Source organism: Syngnathus acus, chromosome 4 (assembly GCF_901709675.1).
Source record: "Syngnathus acus chromosome 4, fSynAcu1.2, whole genome shotgun sequence".
Classification (NCBI taxonomy): Eukaryota; Metazoa; Chordata; class Actinopteri; order Syngnathiformes; family Syngnathidae; genus Syngnathus; species Syngnathus acus.
This window is the reverse complement of record NC_051090.1, coordinates 4,736,284-4,751,802: the sequence shown is the minus strand read 5'-3', so window position 1 is coordinate 4,751,802 and position 15,519 is coordinate 4,736,284. Positions and strand designations below refer to the sequence as shown.

At 44.0% G+C, this 15,519-nt stretch overlaps 3 protein-coding genes across 7 annotated transcripts; 2 read left to right on the top strand and 1 right to left on the bottom strand.

Moving 5' to 3' along the window:
• Positions 1–5,262: 5,262 nt before the first annotated feature.
• Positions 5,263–8,023, bottom strand: LOC119122166 (alpha-2-HS-glycoprotein-like). 5 transcript variants are annotated; one of them, XM_037250375.1, is made up of 8 exons: positions 7,772–8,023; positions 6,473–7,459; positions 6,245–6,355; positions 6,073–6,157; positions 5,843–6,012; positions 5,657–5,770; positions 5,506–5,586; positions 5,263–5,438 (listed from the first exon to the last, which is right to left on the bottom strand). In XM_037250375.1, the coding sequence occupies exons 2-8, from the start codon at positions 6,737–6,739 to the stop codon at positions 5,292–5,294; spliced, it is 975 nt and encodes a 324-aa protein (XP_037106270.1). In that variant the 5' UTR covers positions 6,740–7,459; positions 7,772–8,023; the 3' UTR covers positions 5,263–5,291. The 5 variants fall into 5 exon arrangements, with proteins under 5 accessions (XP_037106270.1, XP_037106272.1, XP_037106273.1 ...); XM_037250377.1 differs by having other exon boundaries at positions 7,253–7,459; XM_037250378.1 differs by having other exon boundaries at positions 7,253–7,404.
• On the top strand, positions 7,469–8,570 carry LOC119122167 (antihemorrhagic factor cHLP-B-like). The gene is made up of 5 exons (XM_037250380.1): positions 7,469–7,602; positions 7,765–7,934; positions 8,019–8,135; positions 8,222–8,302; positions 8,387–8,570. Exons 1-5 carry the CDS (start codon positions 7,554–7,556, stop codon positions 8,528–8,530), a joined length of 561 nt encoding a protein of 186 aa, XP_037106275.1. The 5' UTR covers positions 7,469–7,553; the 3' UTR covers positions 8,531–8,570.
• Positions 8,571–8,932: 362 nt separating this feature from the next.
• Positions 8,933–15,377, top strand: fsd1 (fibronectin type III and SPRY domain containing 1). Its single transcript, XM_037250154.1, has 13 exons — positions 8,933–9,141; positions 9,889–9,984; positions 10,052–10,183; positions 10,271–10,372; positions 10,555–10,577; positions 10,906–11,027; positions 11,117–11,326; positions 11,409–11,507; positions 11,583–11,730; positions 12,095–12,177; positions 12,241–12,492; positions 13,138–13,226; positions 13,286–15,377. The coding sequence occupies exons 1-13, from the start codon at positions 9,127–9,129 to the stop codon at positions 13,394–13,396; spliced, it is 1,482 nt and encodes a 493-aa protein (XP_037106049.1). The 5' UTR covers positions 8,933–9,126; the 3' UTR covers positions 13,397–15,377.
• Positions 15,378–15,519: the final 142 nt, after the last annotated feature.

The window sequence follows — 15,519 nt, the reverse complement described above, 5'->3', positions numbered from 1 at the left end:
TTGTGTTCATGGACATTTTGGCTAAGTTGCAACCAAATTGGAGTGTTTGGAGTTTATTCAGTGTTTGTAAATGAGTTTTGTGAATGTAGAAAACATTTAGTAAAGTGTAAGTTAAGGAAATCTTAGTGAAAGATTTCCAGTGTACTCTAGTCATCTAAAACCACATTACATGATCATACCAAGTCTTAGACTGATTACTTGCTTTTATTCCACATAAGTAAATGGTGTCAAAACAAATTAAAGGCCAGTTATTTATCTACATTGACATTTTACTAGCTAGGAGGGTGCTTTTCATGGGTAAAAAGTGCTAAGGACACTTTTCCTTAAAAAGGTCAATTTGATAGTCAAAATTTGAGAAATCAAACCTACCTAAATTCAGTTTCAATAACAAAATTGAGCTTATGCCACCAAAATGAACAGTAACTAAAGACAATTGAGTTAGCATATGGTCAAGGAGGAAAAGCTAAATGACAGAATTCAGAACACATGATCAGACAATCAAGGTCATTTGCTTCTCTTTATTGCACAAGTTAATATAGCGCGAGCGGGAAGGGACAAATATTGTGGATGGACGGGTCAGGATTCTTCAGATGCTGCTTGCAAATCAAAGCCTCGGGTGTATTGTGGAACAGCTTGCACACAGGCTCCGGCATACCAGTCGGGTGGCGAGTAGGATTCTGTGGTGGAGAACAACAATGAGGCGCTCTGCTTGTACAAGTTGATGTAGCGCTTTGGTTGTGAGCTTACTTTGGGTGGATACACATCACACTCAAGTTCTTCCAGTTTTTGTTTGCGGTTGTCATAGGTGGTTTTGCAAAAGGCATGAGTCTGCAGGTAAGGGGGACAAATCACATTTATCCTTTAAGTTGAACAGCAATTAGCATGAATAGCAACTCACAGCCACATCAGGACAACGAGGCATGCAGGGAGCGAATGTCTGGGCCCCCCTAGGACAATTGGTTTCAACCAGTACAAACTGGACCAAGGTATTGCTGATAGCTCGCGGGTAATACTGCAACAAGGACAAAATGGCATGAAGGACATCCAGAATGCAGAAAGTAAATTTTGAAAAACTACTTCTCACCACTGATTGGACATGATCCACTTCCATCAGGATGAAGTTATTCTGGTATCGGTTCTCTTGGTTGAACTTGAGCACAGCTTTACTAACTGCCTGTAGAGCAGTTGGGTGATCCAGAGGCCGCAATCCAGCGCAGTCAGGACAGGTTCTCACCAACTCTTCATTGGTAAGCTCTGTAAACATTGACAGTATGTGAAACATGGAACAGTTTGCAAACTCTGGACAAATGAGAGTTTTTGTCACCTGGTCTGGTGGTGCATTCATATTTAATGACTCTGGCTACACTCCATAGGACCCAAAATTCAATGCTGCAGGTGGCCACTGCTCCCTTTAAAAAACATACAATCACTTTGTAAGTCAGCTATCATCTTTTCTAACAAAATGAATATTTACCATATCCCACTTTTCCCAAAGCTCGCATTTCTCAACAGGTTTGGGATTGGTGAAGTGACATTTGGTCTGCACCAGCTTCACATTGACATCAATGTGGCAACCTCCTGAAACCTGGTTAGAGGAATATCCACCCAAAAATTAATAAAAGCAGCATATGATAGTCATTTTTTTTCCATTAAACACCCACTGCAAAAAATAAATTCCAAGAATGCAATCAACTAGTCTTACCTGTTGATAGTTACTGCCCTGGATCTCCTGAAGCCTGAACTTAAAGCCATGCTTTTGCCTCCAGTTGATGTATTGAACGCCGAGATTCGCTACCGCTGCAACATTTTCCTTGCCACAGGTGACTGAGGTTGCCGCAGCAAGGAATCCATGAAAAGCTCCAGCACACCATAGCAAAAGTACAAATAAGTGCAGCACCATGATGTTGCTGAAAGACTTGAGCCAGGAACCTGTCAGGTTAGTAGAGAAGGGTGAATGACAGTCTGGCCCTGACCTGTGCGGCCTTTAACCAGGCTGAGGAGCCCCGACGACCAATCCAAAAAGGCCTGACACCTGAATCTGATTAATGGTGGGCGTGCTTACAAGCAGTCATGTGGTTGTGGCTCGTTCAAAGTTTTGTGTACTTGTAAAAAAAAAAAGTAAAAGTCTGACTTTTTTTAAATTTAAAACACAACAAAATTACAAGTCCAAAAAACTTTTTTGCAAGTGAATTTAATTCCATTCTTGAAAACATCTGGATAATGGATATTGTTTAGTCAAGAATTGTTTAGCCACAAATCTATTAAATTGTGTTTTGGCATTTTGGCTGAGTTGCAACCAAATTCTTAGATTTGAGGTTGCAACTTCCTTCTTACCTGCCGTTAGTGTTTAAGCTTATTCAGCATTTGTAAATGACTGTTTTGTGAATGTAGGAAATGTTTAAGTTGTCAAGGAAATCGTAGTGAAAGATTTCCAATGTATTATTACTCATCTAAAACCACATTAGATGAGCACACCAAGTCTAACATCCAAATCAAACCCAGCCAAGATCAGAAAAGGTATAAGCAAAGTAAACACCCCACTAAGCTTCTTTGATTACTGGCTTTTATTCCACATAATTATCTCCACTTCAATACTGCCCCACATGTCAACCAAATTAAAGGCCCATTAATTCAACTACATTGTCATTTTTATGGGTTAAATGTGCTAAGGACACCATTCCCTATAAACAGTGTTCAATTTGATACTCAAAATTTGAGAATTGGCAGACCTACCTAAATGCAATTTCAAAAACAATCATGATAGCTGTGACTAAAATTCAGAACACAAGATCAGACAAGGTCATTTGCTTCTCTTTATTGCACAAGTTAATCTAGCGCTAGCGGGAAGGGACAAATGTGGTGGATGGACGGGTTAGGATTCTTCAGCCGGTCCTTGCAAATCCAAGCCTCTGGTGTATTGTGGAACAGCTTGCACTCAGGCACTGGCATGTCAGTCAGGTGGCGAGTAGGATTCTGTGGAGAAGAACATTGAGGTGCTCTGCTTGTACAAGTTGATGTAGCGCTTTGGTTGTGAGCTTACTTTTGGTGGATACACTTCACACTCAAGTTCTTCCAGTTTTTGTTCGAGGTCATCATAGGTGGTTTTGCAAAAGGCACGAGTCTACGAGTGAGAGGCACAAATTTTTGCTTTTTTAAGTTTAACACCAGTTAGCATGAATAGCAACTCACAGCCACATCAGGACAACGAGGCATGCAGGGAGCAAATGTCTGGGCCCCCCTCGGACAATTGGTTTCAACCAGTGCAAACTGGACCAATGTACTGCTGAAAGCTCCCGGGTAATACTGCAACAAAGACAAAATGGCATGAAGGACATCCAGCATGCAGAAAGTCAATTTTGAAAAACTACTTCTCACCACTGATTGGACATGATCCACTTCCATCAGGATGAAGTTATTCTGGTATCGGTTCTCTCGGTTGAACTTGAGCACAGCTTCACTAACTGCGTTTAGAGCAGTTGGGTCATCCAGAGGCAGCAATCCAGAACAGTCGGGACAGGTTCTCACCAACTCTTCATTGGTAAGCTCTTTAAACATTGACAGTATGTGAAACATGGAACAGTTTGCAAACTCTGGACAAATGAGTTTTTGTCACCTTGTCTGGTGGTGCATTCGTATTTAATGACTCTGGCCACACTCCATAGGGCCCAAAATTCAATGCTGCAGGTGGCCACTGCTCCCTTTAAAAAGAAAAAAAAAAAAAAAAAAAACACTTAGTAAGTCGGCTATCATCTTTTCCAACAAAATGAATATTTACCATATCCCACTTTGCCCAAAGCCCGCATTTCTCAGCAGGTTTGGAGTTGGTGAAGTGACATGTGGTCTGCACCAGCGTCACATTCACATCAATATGGCAACCTCCTGAAACCTGAGAGAAAATCCACACAAAAATGAATGAAAAAGCAGTATATGATAGTCAGACTTTTTTCCATTAAACACCCACTGCAAAAACTAAATTCCAAGAATCCAATCAACTAGTCTTACCTGTTGATAGTTGCTGCCCTGGATCTCCTGAAGCCTGAACTTATAGCCATGCTTTTGCCTCAAATTGATTTGTTGGACACCGAGAGCCGCTGCCGCCGCCACACTCTCATTGCCACAGGTGACTGAGGTTGCCGCTGCGAGGAACCCATGAAAGACTCCAGCACAGCATAGTAAAAGTACAAATAAGTGTAGCACCATGATGTCGATGAAAGACTTGAGCCAAGAACCTGTCAGGTCAGTAGAGAAGGGTGAATGACAGTCTGGCATCTACCTGCACAGACTTTAACCAGGATGAGGAGCTCCAATGACCAATCACAAAAGGCCTGACACCTGAATGTAATTCATGGTGGGCGTGCTTACAAGCGGTCATGTGGTTGTGGCTCGTTTACAGCAAAAAAAATGTTATTTCCAACATAACTACAAATCAAAATTACAAGTACACAAAACTTTTTTGCAAGTACACAAACTTTTTTCGCAAATACACAAAACGTTTTTGCAAATACGCAAAACTTTCCACAAGTTACGAATTGAAAACCACTGAGCTCATTTGTGAAAAAGGCGGAGCCAGCGGGCAGTGATCCCAGAGCTGCTGATTCCACAACCAATCAGAGAGGGGCTTTTGGGCTCACAGCCAATCAAAGGAAAGTGACTTTTGGCTGCAATACCAGTTGTTGCCACAAAGACATTAATGGCATCTGCACAAGGACAAGTTATGAGTCAACATATCACGATGGATGAGCGGCAACATGAAATATTGTTTCCGTAAGATGCAGTCTTGTTATTCAATTTCATTCCAAACACATGTGCCAATCTTAGTGTGCTGTTGAATGCTCAAATGCTTCTTGCGTTGAACAGAGAAATAGATATGGAGATAGAAATCTGTATAACTTCAGGTCTCTATACTTATTGTAAATTGCAATGATTTATTATAGTTGAACTTTGCCCATATATATGAAAACAATTCCAAAATAAATTCAATGAAGTTGCACCTTATAGTGCAGAAAATACGGTACTATTTTTTTAGTAGAGCATAGAAGGCACCTTCATGTGCAAAGGGCACCATTGCTCAAGGTCAATTTGATTGTCAAAAATTTAAAAGGAATAGTCACACCCAGGTGGCAACCTGACCTAAATACCAATTCAATAAGGGATTATTGAGATAACATCCAAATTATTGAACAGAGTCAATAACTAAACACAATAGAGTTAACGCCACATTGTCAAGGAAAGCTAAATTAGACAAATTCAGAACACAGGCAATCAAGGTTAGGTATTTTTTATTACACAAGTTAATCTAGCGCTAACGGGAAGGGACAAATGTAGTGGATGGACGGGTCAGGATTCTTCAGCCGGTCCTTGCAAATCAAAGCCTCTGGAGTATTGTGGAACAGCTTGCACACAGGTTCTGGCATACCAGTCGGGTGGGGAGTGGGATTCTGTGGAGAAGAACATTGAGGTGCTCTGCTTGTACAAGGTGATTTAGTGCTTTGGTTGCGAGCTTACTTTTGGGCGATACATTTCACACTCAAGTTTATCCAGTAGTTGTTGGAGGTCTAGATACTCCGCTTTGCAAAAGGCATGAGTCTGCAGGTAAGGGGGACAAATCACATTTATCCTTTAAGTTGAACAGCAATTAGCATGAAAACCAACTCACCGCTATATCAGGACAGCGAGGCGTGCAGGGAGCAAATGTCTGGGCCCCCTTAGGACAATTGGTCTCAACCAGCGCAAACTGGACCAAGGTAATTGTGCCAAATATATGGAAATACTGCAACAAAGACAAAATGGCATGAAGGACATCCAGCAGGCAGAAAGTAAATTTTGAAAAACTACTTCTCACCACTGATTGGACATGATCCACTTCCATCAGCATGAAGTCATTCTGGTATGTGTTCTCTTGGTTGAATTTGAGCACAGCATCATTAACGGCCTTTAGAGCAGTTGGGTGATCCAGAGGCAGCAATCCAGGACAGTCGGGACAGGTTTTCACCAACTCTTCATTGGTGATCTCTGTAAATGTTGACAGTATGAGGAAAAAAACATTTTTAAACTCTGAAGTTTATTTGTCACCTGGTCTGGTGGTGCATTCGTATTTGATGACTTCAGCCACACTCCACATGACCTGAATTTCGATGCAACAATTGGCCACTGCTCCCTGGGGTGGGGGGGGGGGGGGGGGGAACAAAACACTTAGTCAGCTACATCAGCAGCTATTGTCTTTTCCAACAAAAGGAATATTTACCCGTTCCTCCTTTTCCCAAAGCTCACACTTCTCAGCAGGTTTGGGGTTGGTGAAGTGACATTTGGTCTGGACCAGAGTCACGTTCACATCAATGTGGCAACCTCCTGAAACCTGGATAGAGAAAATCCACACAAAAATTTATGAAAAAGCAGTATATGATAGTCACTCTTTTCCATTGAACACCCTCTGCAAAAAATAAATTCCAAGAATCCAATCAACTAGTCTTACCTCTTGATATTCACTGCACTGGATCTCCTGAAGCCTGAACTTGAAGCCATGCATTTGCCTCAAATTGATATGTTGAACACCGAGAGCCGCTGCCGCCGACAGACTCTCATTGCCGCAGGTGACTGAGGTTGCCGCTGCGAGGAACCCATGAAAGACTCCAGCGCACCATAGTAAAAGTACAAATAAGTGCAGCACCATGATATCGATGAAAGACTTGAGCCAAGAACCTGTCAGGTCAGTAGAGAAGGGTGAATGACAGTCTGGCATCTACCTGCACAGCCTTTAACCATGCTGAGGAGCTCCGACGACCAATCACAAAAGGCCAGACACCTGAATCAGATCAATGGTGGGCGTGCTTACGTGATTGAGGCAAAACCATGTGACTGATTGACCAATCATCATACCCAGGTGTCAAGCTTTCGTCCTCCGCTGTGATTGGTCGCCTGGGCTCCTCAGCCTATTTAAAGTCTGTGTGCATGACCTCTTTCATTCACCATCTCTGCTGGACTGAAACATTCTACTCTTACGGCATCTTCATGGGGGCTCACCTACTTGTGGTTCTGCTATGGTGCGCTGGAGGTCTTCCTGGTCTCCTTGCAGCAGTGCCATCTTTGCCGGCGATCACCTGTGGCAATGATACTGTGACAGAGGCAGCAAGGCGTGGTGTTCAACACATCAATAGAAAGCAAAATCATGGGTTTAGGTTCAGGTTGCAGGAAGTCAAGAGCAGCGACTATCAGCAGGTTGGTATATCACATTAGCATAGCTAATTGTAGCTACCGAGCTTGGTGAGGGTGGTGGAGATGTTCCTGTCATTGGGTCAAAGTTTAGGAAATCTAACTTGCTTCTCTCCTTTCAGATTTCAGGAGGTTGTCACATCGATGTCAATGTGAAGCTGGTGCAGACCAAATGTCACTTCACCAACCCCAAACCTGAAGACCAGTGTGAGATTTGGCGACGGGAAGAACGGGTAGATGTTTCTTTGGTCTGGAAAAAAAAAATAAAGCCATTTTATGTTGATTAAATGCTAACCTTGTGTGTTTAGGGTGCTGTGGCCACCTGCAGCATTGAATTTTGGGTCATGTGGGGTGTCGCCAAAGTCATCAGCCATGAATGTACTACCAGACCAGGTCACAATATACAAGTCTCATGCTATTTCTCTAACCCTGCATCTGAAACCAAATCCAGAATCTCATTTAACTAACTTAATCTGCTCTGAAACTCAGTTTGTGAAATGAAACTACTGCCCCCAGTTTTTTCTGATAATTAACCACATGGCAATTTTTGCACAGAGCTTACCAACGAGGAAATCGTGACCATTTGTCCTGAGTGCCCCAAGTCATTGCCGCTTGATGATCCGACCGCCGTTCAGGCGGTAAATGATGCTGTGGTAAAGTTCAACCGAGAGCAGAAACACACAAATTACTTCACCCTGATTGAAGTGGACCATGTCACGATGGAGGTGATTGTTTTTTTTTTTCCCCCCTGCTTGTCGCATAACATGCCAAATAACCTTTTCAATTCCACCTGGTCCTTCCTGTCGCAGACCACTGCAACAATTGGACCGATCATTTCGCTGATGTTTGCCCTGGTGGAGACCACATGTCCTAGAGGGGCCAGAAATACATTTGTTGCCTGCACACCTCGCTGTGCAGACGTAGCTGTGAGTTAGCCTTCATGCTAATGGGTAGTATAAGTGGTTGAGTTATTAACATGACAATTTTTTTTTTTTTTTTTAATCCCTAAAAGCAACATGCCTTTTGCCAAATATCTTATTACACCTTGTACAGTCAACTGGGAGAACTTGAGTGTGAATTATATCCACCAAAAGTAAGTCTACCTTTAAACTACAGTGTATATAAGACTTATTCAGTATTTGCATGTGATGCGCTTAATTTTTTTTTCCCTTCTCAGAATCCAGCGCCCCACCCAACTAGTCTCTCACAGTTTATGTGCAAGCCCTTGTTCCACCAAAGTCCAGAAGCTTGTGTTTGCAAGAACCGGCTAGGCAAAGCTGAATCGACCATTCACCAGATTTGTCCCTTCCCACTGAAATGATAAACTTGCTTGTATGAAAAATAAATTATTTAAATGACAATTGCCTGTGATGCAATTTTTTTATTCCATTGTCATGTTTCTGTAATGTGAAGTGGCTCTGGAATGTGCATGAAACTTTAACATTAAGTTTCACAATTCTGATGACATTTAATACAGCCTAAAGGTGTAATTTCCATTCTTTAGTATTTACATTCACATGCTATGATTGGTAATTATTCACTAAATACTTGTGCAAATTATACGTAATTAAGTAGTCCGGTAGAGGCAGTTTTTAATTCTAAAAAACTTTAGTGCAATATTTAAATACCCTACCCACCTACCGGTAGGTTATTGTTTCTCCGTAAGGTCCCTGAAGGTAGCATCACCCTCGCCGCAGAAAGAGACTACCCATAATCCACCCCTCACGCATGCGCATTACGCTTCGCGGCCCTAAAGGCGTTGCTACTCGCTCGGTGTCGGTCTGAAAGATGCGTCGCACCCCGGCAGCATCAGTACCACCACCGCCGTGCTAATTTCCGGAAAGCGAGCCGGACCAGAGAAGAAACCGGCGAAGCTGATTTGCGGCTTGACGAGGGCTGTTGTCCCGGGACGCCGAGATGGGAGACCAAAAGGTGAGCCGAGCCCGAACAGGTGTTTTCGACTGGGGAGGACGTTTGAGGGCGTAGGAAAGGAAAGAGGGCGAGAAGTCGGACTTTCTTGTTGGCCACAACCTTAAACGAATGACAATCATTCTGTTTTTTCCATTGGCGTTTGTTATATGATTACATTGGCGTTGTCGGTCACGAACGGATGGCCCCTCCCAACATGGACGCAATCTTTAACAGTGCTCATCTTCCCGCTTTTCAAATGCGAGATTGAAAGGGGCACTTCATGGTTATTGTTTTGTTTTATTCTTCGCGGTGTGTCGTTGAATGCGGTCGCTCCACTTCAATGGCTGTTCAGCGTAATTAAATTATGAATGCGCATCCTTCCTGCCGTGAAGTGGCCTCATCGGCGCTCAGGTCAGGTGGCGTCGGCCAATCAAGACAAAGATAATCCATCACGTGGCCGAAGGAGCCTCCAAGGCAACGTGACTCACCTAAATGCATCAGTCGGGCACACGAATACCTTAAAGACGTTTATTTTAGTCCTAGGTATAGTCCCTTAAACATGGGAAATACTCGCTTTTATTTAAGCTTTTAATGCAAACAATAAGAATAAATCAAACGCTGCCTATTTATTTACATTTTTTCTGTGGCAGTGGTGTGCAAACGTTACGGACGTATATGTTTTAATTTAAGGTTTTACATTGCATTCATGTTTTAATAATAAATGTATTGAAAGCAAAACTGATGTGCAACCTTCTTTTTTTCCTGCAGGAGTCTCTGCGTAAAATCACCCACACGCTGGCCACCAAGAATGATGAGATCTCAAATTTCGCCTGCACTCTCAAACAGAGCCTGGACAACTTGGAGGTAAGGACACATGAGTGGTGGATGACTGACCACCAAAGTCAACCATTCATTTCTCTTCCTGCACCAGGCCAATTCCAACCGAGTGCAGGAGGATCTGGAGTCCGAGTTCAACTCCCTCCACTCGGTTCTGGATGAGATGAAGGAGAACATGTTGACGCGGATTAAACAGGAACGAGCAAGCCGTACATACGAGCTGCAGGTAAGTCTGGACACTCAGCAGACATAACTTTGTGAACACCATAAATACTCGATGTAACTTTATCCTTGTCCTTGTGTTGTCACTAAGAATCAGCTAAGCGCCTGCTCCAAAGCGCTGGAGAGTTCGGAGGAGCTGCTGGAGCTGGCCAATCAAACGCTTTGCTCGTCCAGTACGGACGGTTTCACGCAGGTGAGTTGTGCAGCAGTTAGCCTGCAGTGAATTGACATCAAATCAAATAAAAACTGTCCTCTCTGTGACGTCACCAAGTTGCTCGTGACATGTTTTGTATTAAATGTGACTCAACAATCATATGCACCAAACTCAGTTGTCTCTTCGCTTCGTATTCCCTCTCTCCTCCTCTTCCCCACCAGGCGGCCAAAGACATTAAGGATAGGTATTGTACTCAGCCATCCATTGCTTCCATTTTGTTCTTTTAGTCTTTATGTAACCAGCCATTTTGTTTGATAGCGTGCATGCGTTCCAACGTGTAGTCACCATTTTTGTAGACAATAAGCACTTTGGTAACTTTCCATTCATTTTTGTTGTGGTGTTGTACCACCTCGTGTCAACTCGTACCCCACCCCCTCCTCCTCCTCCCTGGATGAATGCTCCCACTTCTAGCTCCGCCTCCCAGCGTCCGTCAAGGGGATGCGTTCAGTGGTAGTCCTGGCTAGCATCCATGCGTCGTCCTGTGTTTTGTGACTCTCCTCTCTTGTCGGCAGCGTGACCATGGCTCCGGCCTTCCGCCTCTCCCTGAAGGCCAAGGCTAGCGACAACATGAGCCACTTGATGGTGGACTTCAGCCAGGAGAAAGCCCTGCTGCAAGGCCTCAAATTTCTTCCAGGTCTGCAGTGTCATGTTTTTGTAGATTCCGAACTCTGACTAGCCCTGACAGTGACTGAGCCCAGCCGCCATTTTCTCTCGTTGTCACAGTTCCGGCCACGCCAGAGATCCAGCTGTCGGAGTGCCAGGTGTGCGACAACACAGTGACTGTCGTGTGGACTTTAGACGAGCCCGACAGCAAAATAGACCACTACATCCTGGAGCATCGGCGTACCAACCATGAGGGTCTGCCACGCATCAGAGAGGACTATCCCTGGATGGTTGTGGAGGGCATACGGGAGATGGAACACACACTCACAGGTCGGTTAATGAACTCACAAATTGTTAATGAGAAACTGTTCTGGATGACACAAAGAAAATTAAACTTTGGCTGTGTTGTCAGGTCTGCGCTTTGACACCCGTTTCATGACGTTCAGGGTGAGGGCGTGTAACAAAGCTGTGGCGGGAGATTTCTCCGAGACCGTTACACTGGAAACCCACGGTGAGTACGCGAGGGGCTCCTGAAAAACCACGCGCTCTGACTATCGAACTAGCTCCCCTTTTGTTTTCCCCCCAGCGTTCACTTTCAAACTGGACTCGGCCTCGGCCCACCAGAACCTGAAGATTGAGGACCTAAATGTGGAGTGGGATGGCAGCGCTGGAAAAATCCAGGACATTCGCAAAGAGAAGACACGAACCAACTCGCCCATGCAGTCTCCAGCCAGGTATGTCTTCGCGAACGGGAAATGTTCAACCGTCGTTAGGATTTTCCAATCATGTATTGCCAATTAGTAGTACATAATAATGACTTAAAACGCCAAATTTGCCATATTTACCATATTCCAATTTATTTTGATGTATCTTATTTCCTGCTGTTAAACATTTGCGTGAAGTGTTTGAAAATTAAGTTCCACTTCCCGAACACTAGAGGGAGCTCTCGAGTAACACATTGCTGCTACAGCAAATTGGCCAGAGTTGGAAAAGGGAGCAGCAAAATGGAACTGCCTTGAATGTGTAGAATTGATCCTGTAGATCAGGAATTGGCCACCACAAGAGCTTTTGACCCAGTTTTGTCTCCCGTGTCATCAGGTCGTCGCTGATGTCGCCAAAAAGAGCCCCGACATCCCGACCCAGCAGAGACCGCTTCACAGCAGAGTCCTACACAGTGCTGGGTAAGCACACCAAAAACAAAAAAGTCAAACAGATGATTAACGCTGACATCGGGATCATTCTAGCCGACACAGCCATCGATGCTGGCCAGCAGTACTGGGAGGTCCGCTTCGACAAGGAGAGTAAGGCCTTTGCCGTGGGCGTGGCCCTGCGCAGCCTGGGTCGCTTTGACCAGCTGGGGAAGAGCAGCGCTTCCTGGTGCATCCATCTGAACAACTGGCTCCAGCAGAGTCTCACCGCCAAACACAACAACAAGGCCCGGACGCTGGATTGCCCCATCCCGAGCAGTATAGGAGTCTACTGTAACTACGATGAAGGTGATTTTACGTGGAACTTCCCCAGCCAGACATATAGAGAGGAATGTTTTTTTTGACAACTGCCAAAATCATGATGCGCTCAGTGTTCGTGAAGCTCTGATAACATTACCGTAATTGTTACATGATGTACTACGACAGGTCGGGCAGGGAATTTTGGAATGGTAATGTAGCTGTCACTTTTGGAAGGCACTTTATCTCAAGTAAGAAAAGCATTCCATGGATACGCCCAGCAGCGTCATGTGTTATCTCATCACCTCAGGCTTAATAATCACTTGTCATTTTGGTCGTCGCCTGCTGCTGCAGACGTCTCTGCGAGAAGCGGAATTGGCAGTGGGTGTTCATATTTGAAATTCGATGAATTTTTATTCCATTCCTGTTTGTGCTCCGCTGTTCAGGTGTTATGTCAGCAAACAATTTGTTCACATGTCATTTGTAATAACAACAATGGTTAGAGGAAGGCATTGGAGTAAAATAATGCATATTATTTGGATACATGGTGGAGTTATTGTGAAAGTTGTAAGAAGAATCAATAATGAAGGCGAAGCTAACACAAGTAGCGATCATCTTACGCTCTCTTGAGCGAACAACACGAACTCTGAGTCTATATTGTTTTAAATGTTCTTGTTTTGTCGTCACGGCTGCCAGGCGTGCTGTCCTTCTTCAACGCCAAAACCAAGCTGCTGATACACACCTTCCGGACCAAGTTCCAGCAGCCGCTCATCCCGGCGTTCATGGTGAGAACGTTGCGCAATCGATTCCTCTCTGCGGGGCTCACCGGGTCTCTGCTCGGCAGGTGTGGAACGGAAGCTTCTCAGTGGTGACGGGCCTTCAGGTCCCTAGCGCGGTGCAGAGCGGTCAGAGGAAGAACAGTGGCACCAGCAGCTCCAACGCCAGCCTCACCTAGACGCCCTCCTCATTGCCCCAGCCTACGATCAAACCCCCTTTCGCTTCCCTTCAGTCGCCGGCGGTGTTATTTGGCCATCCCTTGGCCCGTCACGGCCGAAAAGCATGCCGCACGGGCGCTTTCTTGGCTCTTCTCGCCGGCCCAACTCCGTCCCATGACTTAGCGCTGGCCGCTGCTCTTCTTGAAGCCCTATGTTACTCTCTCCCTGTGCCTTTCTTCTCATTTCCACATCGCCACTGCGAGAGAGACGTCCTTCCCATTTCACATTGTCACTGTCTCCTGTGTTAACATCTAGCTTAGTGTTACTTGTGCGCAAGCCTATTTAATCCAAATTAAAACCCGCTCTTTGCTAGCGAATAGAACCTAACGCTGATATCTTCCTATTTACATAACTCTCATTTTGACTTGTACTACTTAGGCTCTTTTTGCAGCTTGGCACATTTTTATCCGAGAAACAATCTTAGCTCGGGTATCCTATTTGATATTGAGTCTAAAGCCCCTTTTACATAGAGATCCTACAAAATGTCTTCCCGGTTATTCATCCTTTTGCATGAAACCCAGCTATACTGCTGCAACTCTCAAAAACGCAAGTCACTGTTCTCGTTCATTTTTTTTTAACGTTAGTCAGGATCCACTGCTGCAAGACTTGATCACCGGAAAAACAAAGTCACTCAGTAAGCACTTCTCGGTAGTTCCTCGCAGAGCCTGCTAAACGGGTCAAAGCATAACGCCCAGCGATATCTCAAATGTTGTCAACAACAGTCCCTGCTTCTTATTTGTTTTTCCGCTGTAGTGTCCACACAGAAACTTTTTCACACTGAGGCCCTGAAAAATGACCACAGTGAAGCTATAGCTGAAAACTTGGCATTTATCCACCTTTGACCTTTGACCTTGCACTTCTGTCATCAACAACAGTCAGTGCCATTACTCTGGCCACTTTGGAGCAATCTAAGACAAATAGATACTTATACTGTTCATTGAGGTGTCTCTCAGCTCGTCAGTACTGCACTAATATTAGCCATTCTACGTGAAGGATAAAGAATATATGACTCTGTATTGATATATTGTCTGTCTGCATTGTTAATGTCCAGTCCATTGCTAAAGGGGTTATGTCACCATATCACGTTTGCATTTATTTTATTTTTTTTTAGTGTTAGCATTTAGCTAGCAGACTGAAAAGTTACACTGGGTGGTTGTTTTAAATACACAAAGTGCAATTCTTCTTGTTTTATGTTTGGTTTGACAGAAAACCTCAACCGGCGGACTCGCAGATCGAGTCGTTTGTATCTCAAGGCGTCACAGTACTTAAAGTGAAAAAGGGAAATCTTCACCCTATTCCATGTACATACTGTTTTTTTTTTTATAACAACAATATGGACAAAAGGTGGAAAAATGCCAGCATGTACAGGCAGTGTAAAAGAGGCTTTAAAGAACGTTCAGTCTCATTTCTTGCCATGCTTACCTTTGTTTCAGATTCAGGCTTAATATGAGGAATTAGACATTGGATGTCTTGCCAAGAAGGGATGCGCAAATATGCCAGTAACCTCACCAAGCCTCATTCCTGCATTCAGTAAGCACATTTTTTTGGGTCGCTTATCAAGCCAAGGTTCTTTCTGTGTGCGTATGTCAGGCTCTGTTAGGTGAACGACTTGACTGGATTGACAAGTACTGAATACAATGCTGGGATTAGAGCGTGCATGCGTGTGTGTGTGAATGTTGACATCTGCTTTGCTTCCTCATTGCTGCCCCTTAATGCTAGGGCTTGGAAAAAAAGTGTGTGTAGATGTTTAAAAAAAGAAAACACCCCGTTGGGAATCTTTTTGTTTTGTTGACACGCTAACCAAATGGCACACCAGAATCTGTATATAGTTTTTCTTTTTTTGTATTAAACTGTCACCATTCTGTAAGGTAGAGTGAGAGCACCTTAGTCTCGCCTCTGGAAAAAGGGATGAAGGAAAAATATTAAAACGATATCACCAAACTTTGCTGTTTGCTTTCATCAATCTGACTATTAAGAAGTAAGAAAACGATGAGAGGAGCCATAAAAATATGAAATGCTAATAATCAAAGCTCAAAGGGCACATGCTAGCAAAATATTACGCCAATATGCGTTTTTGTATTAG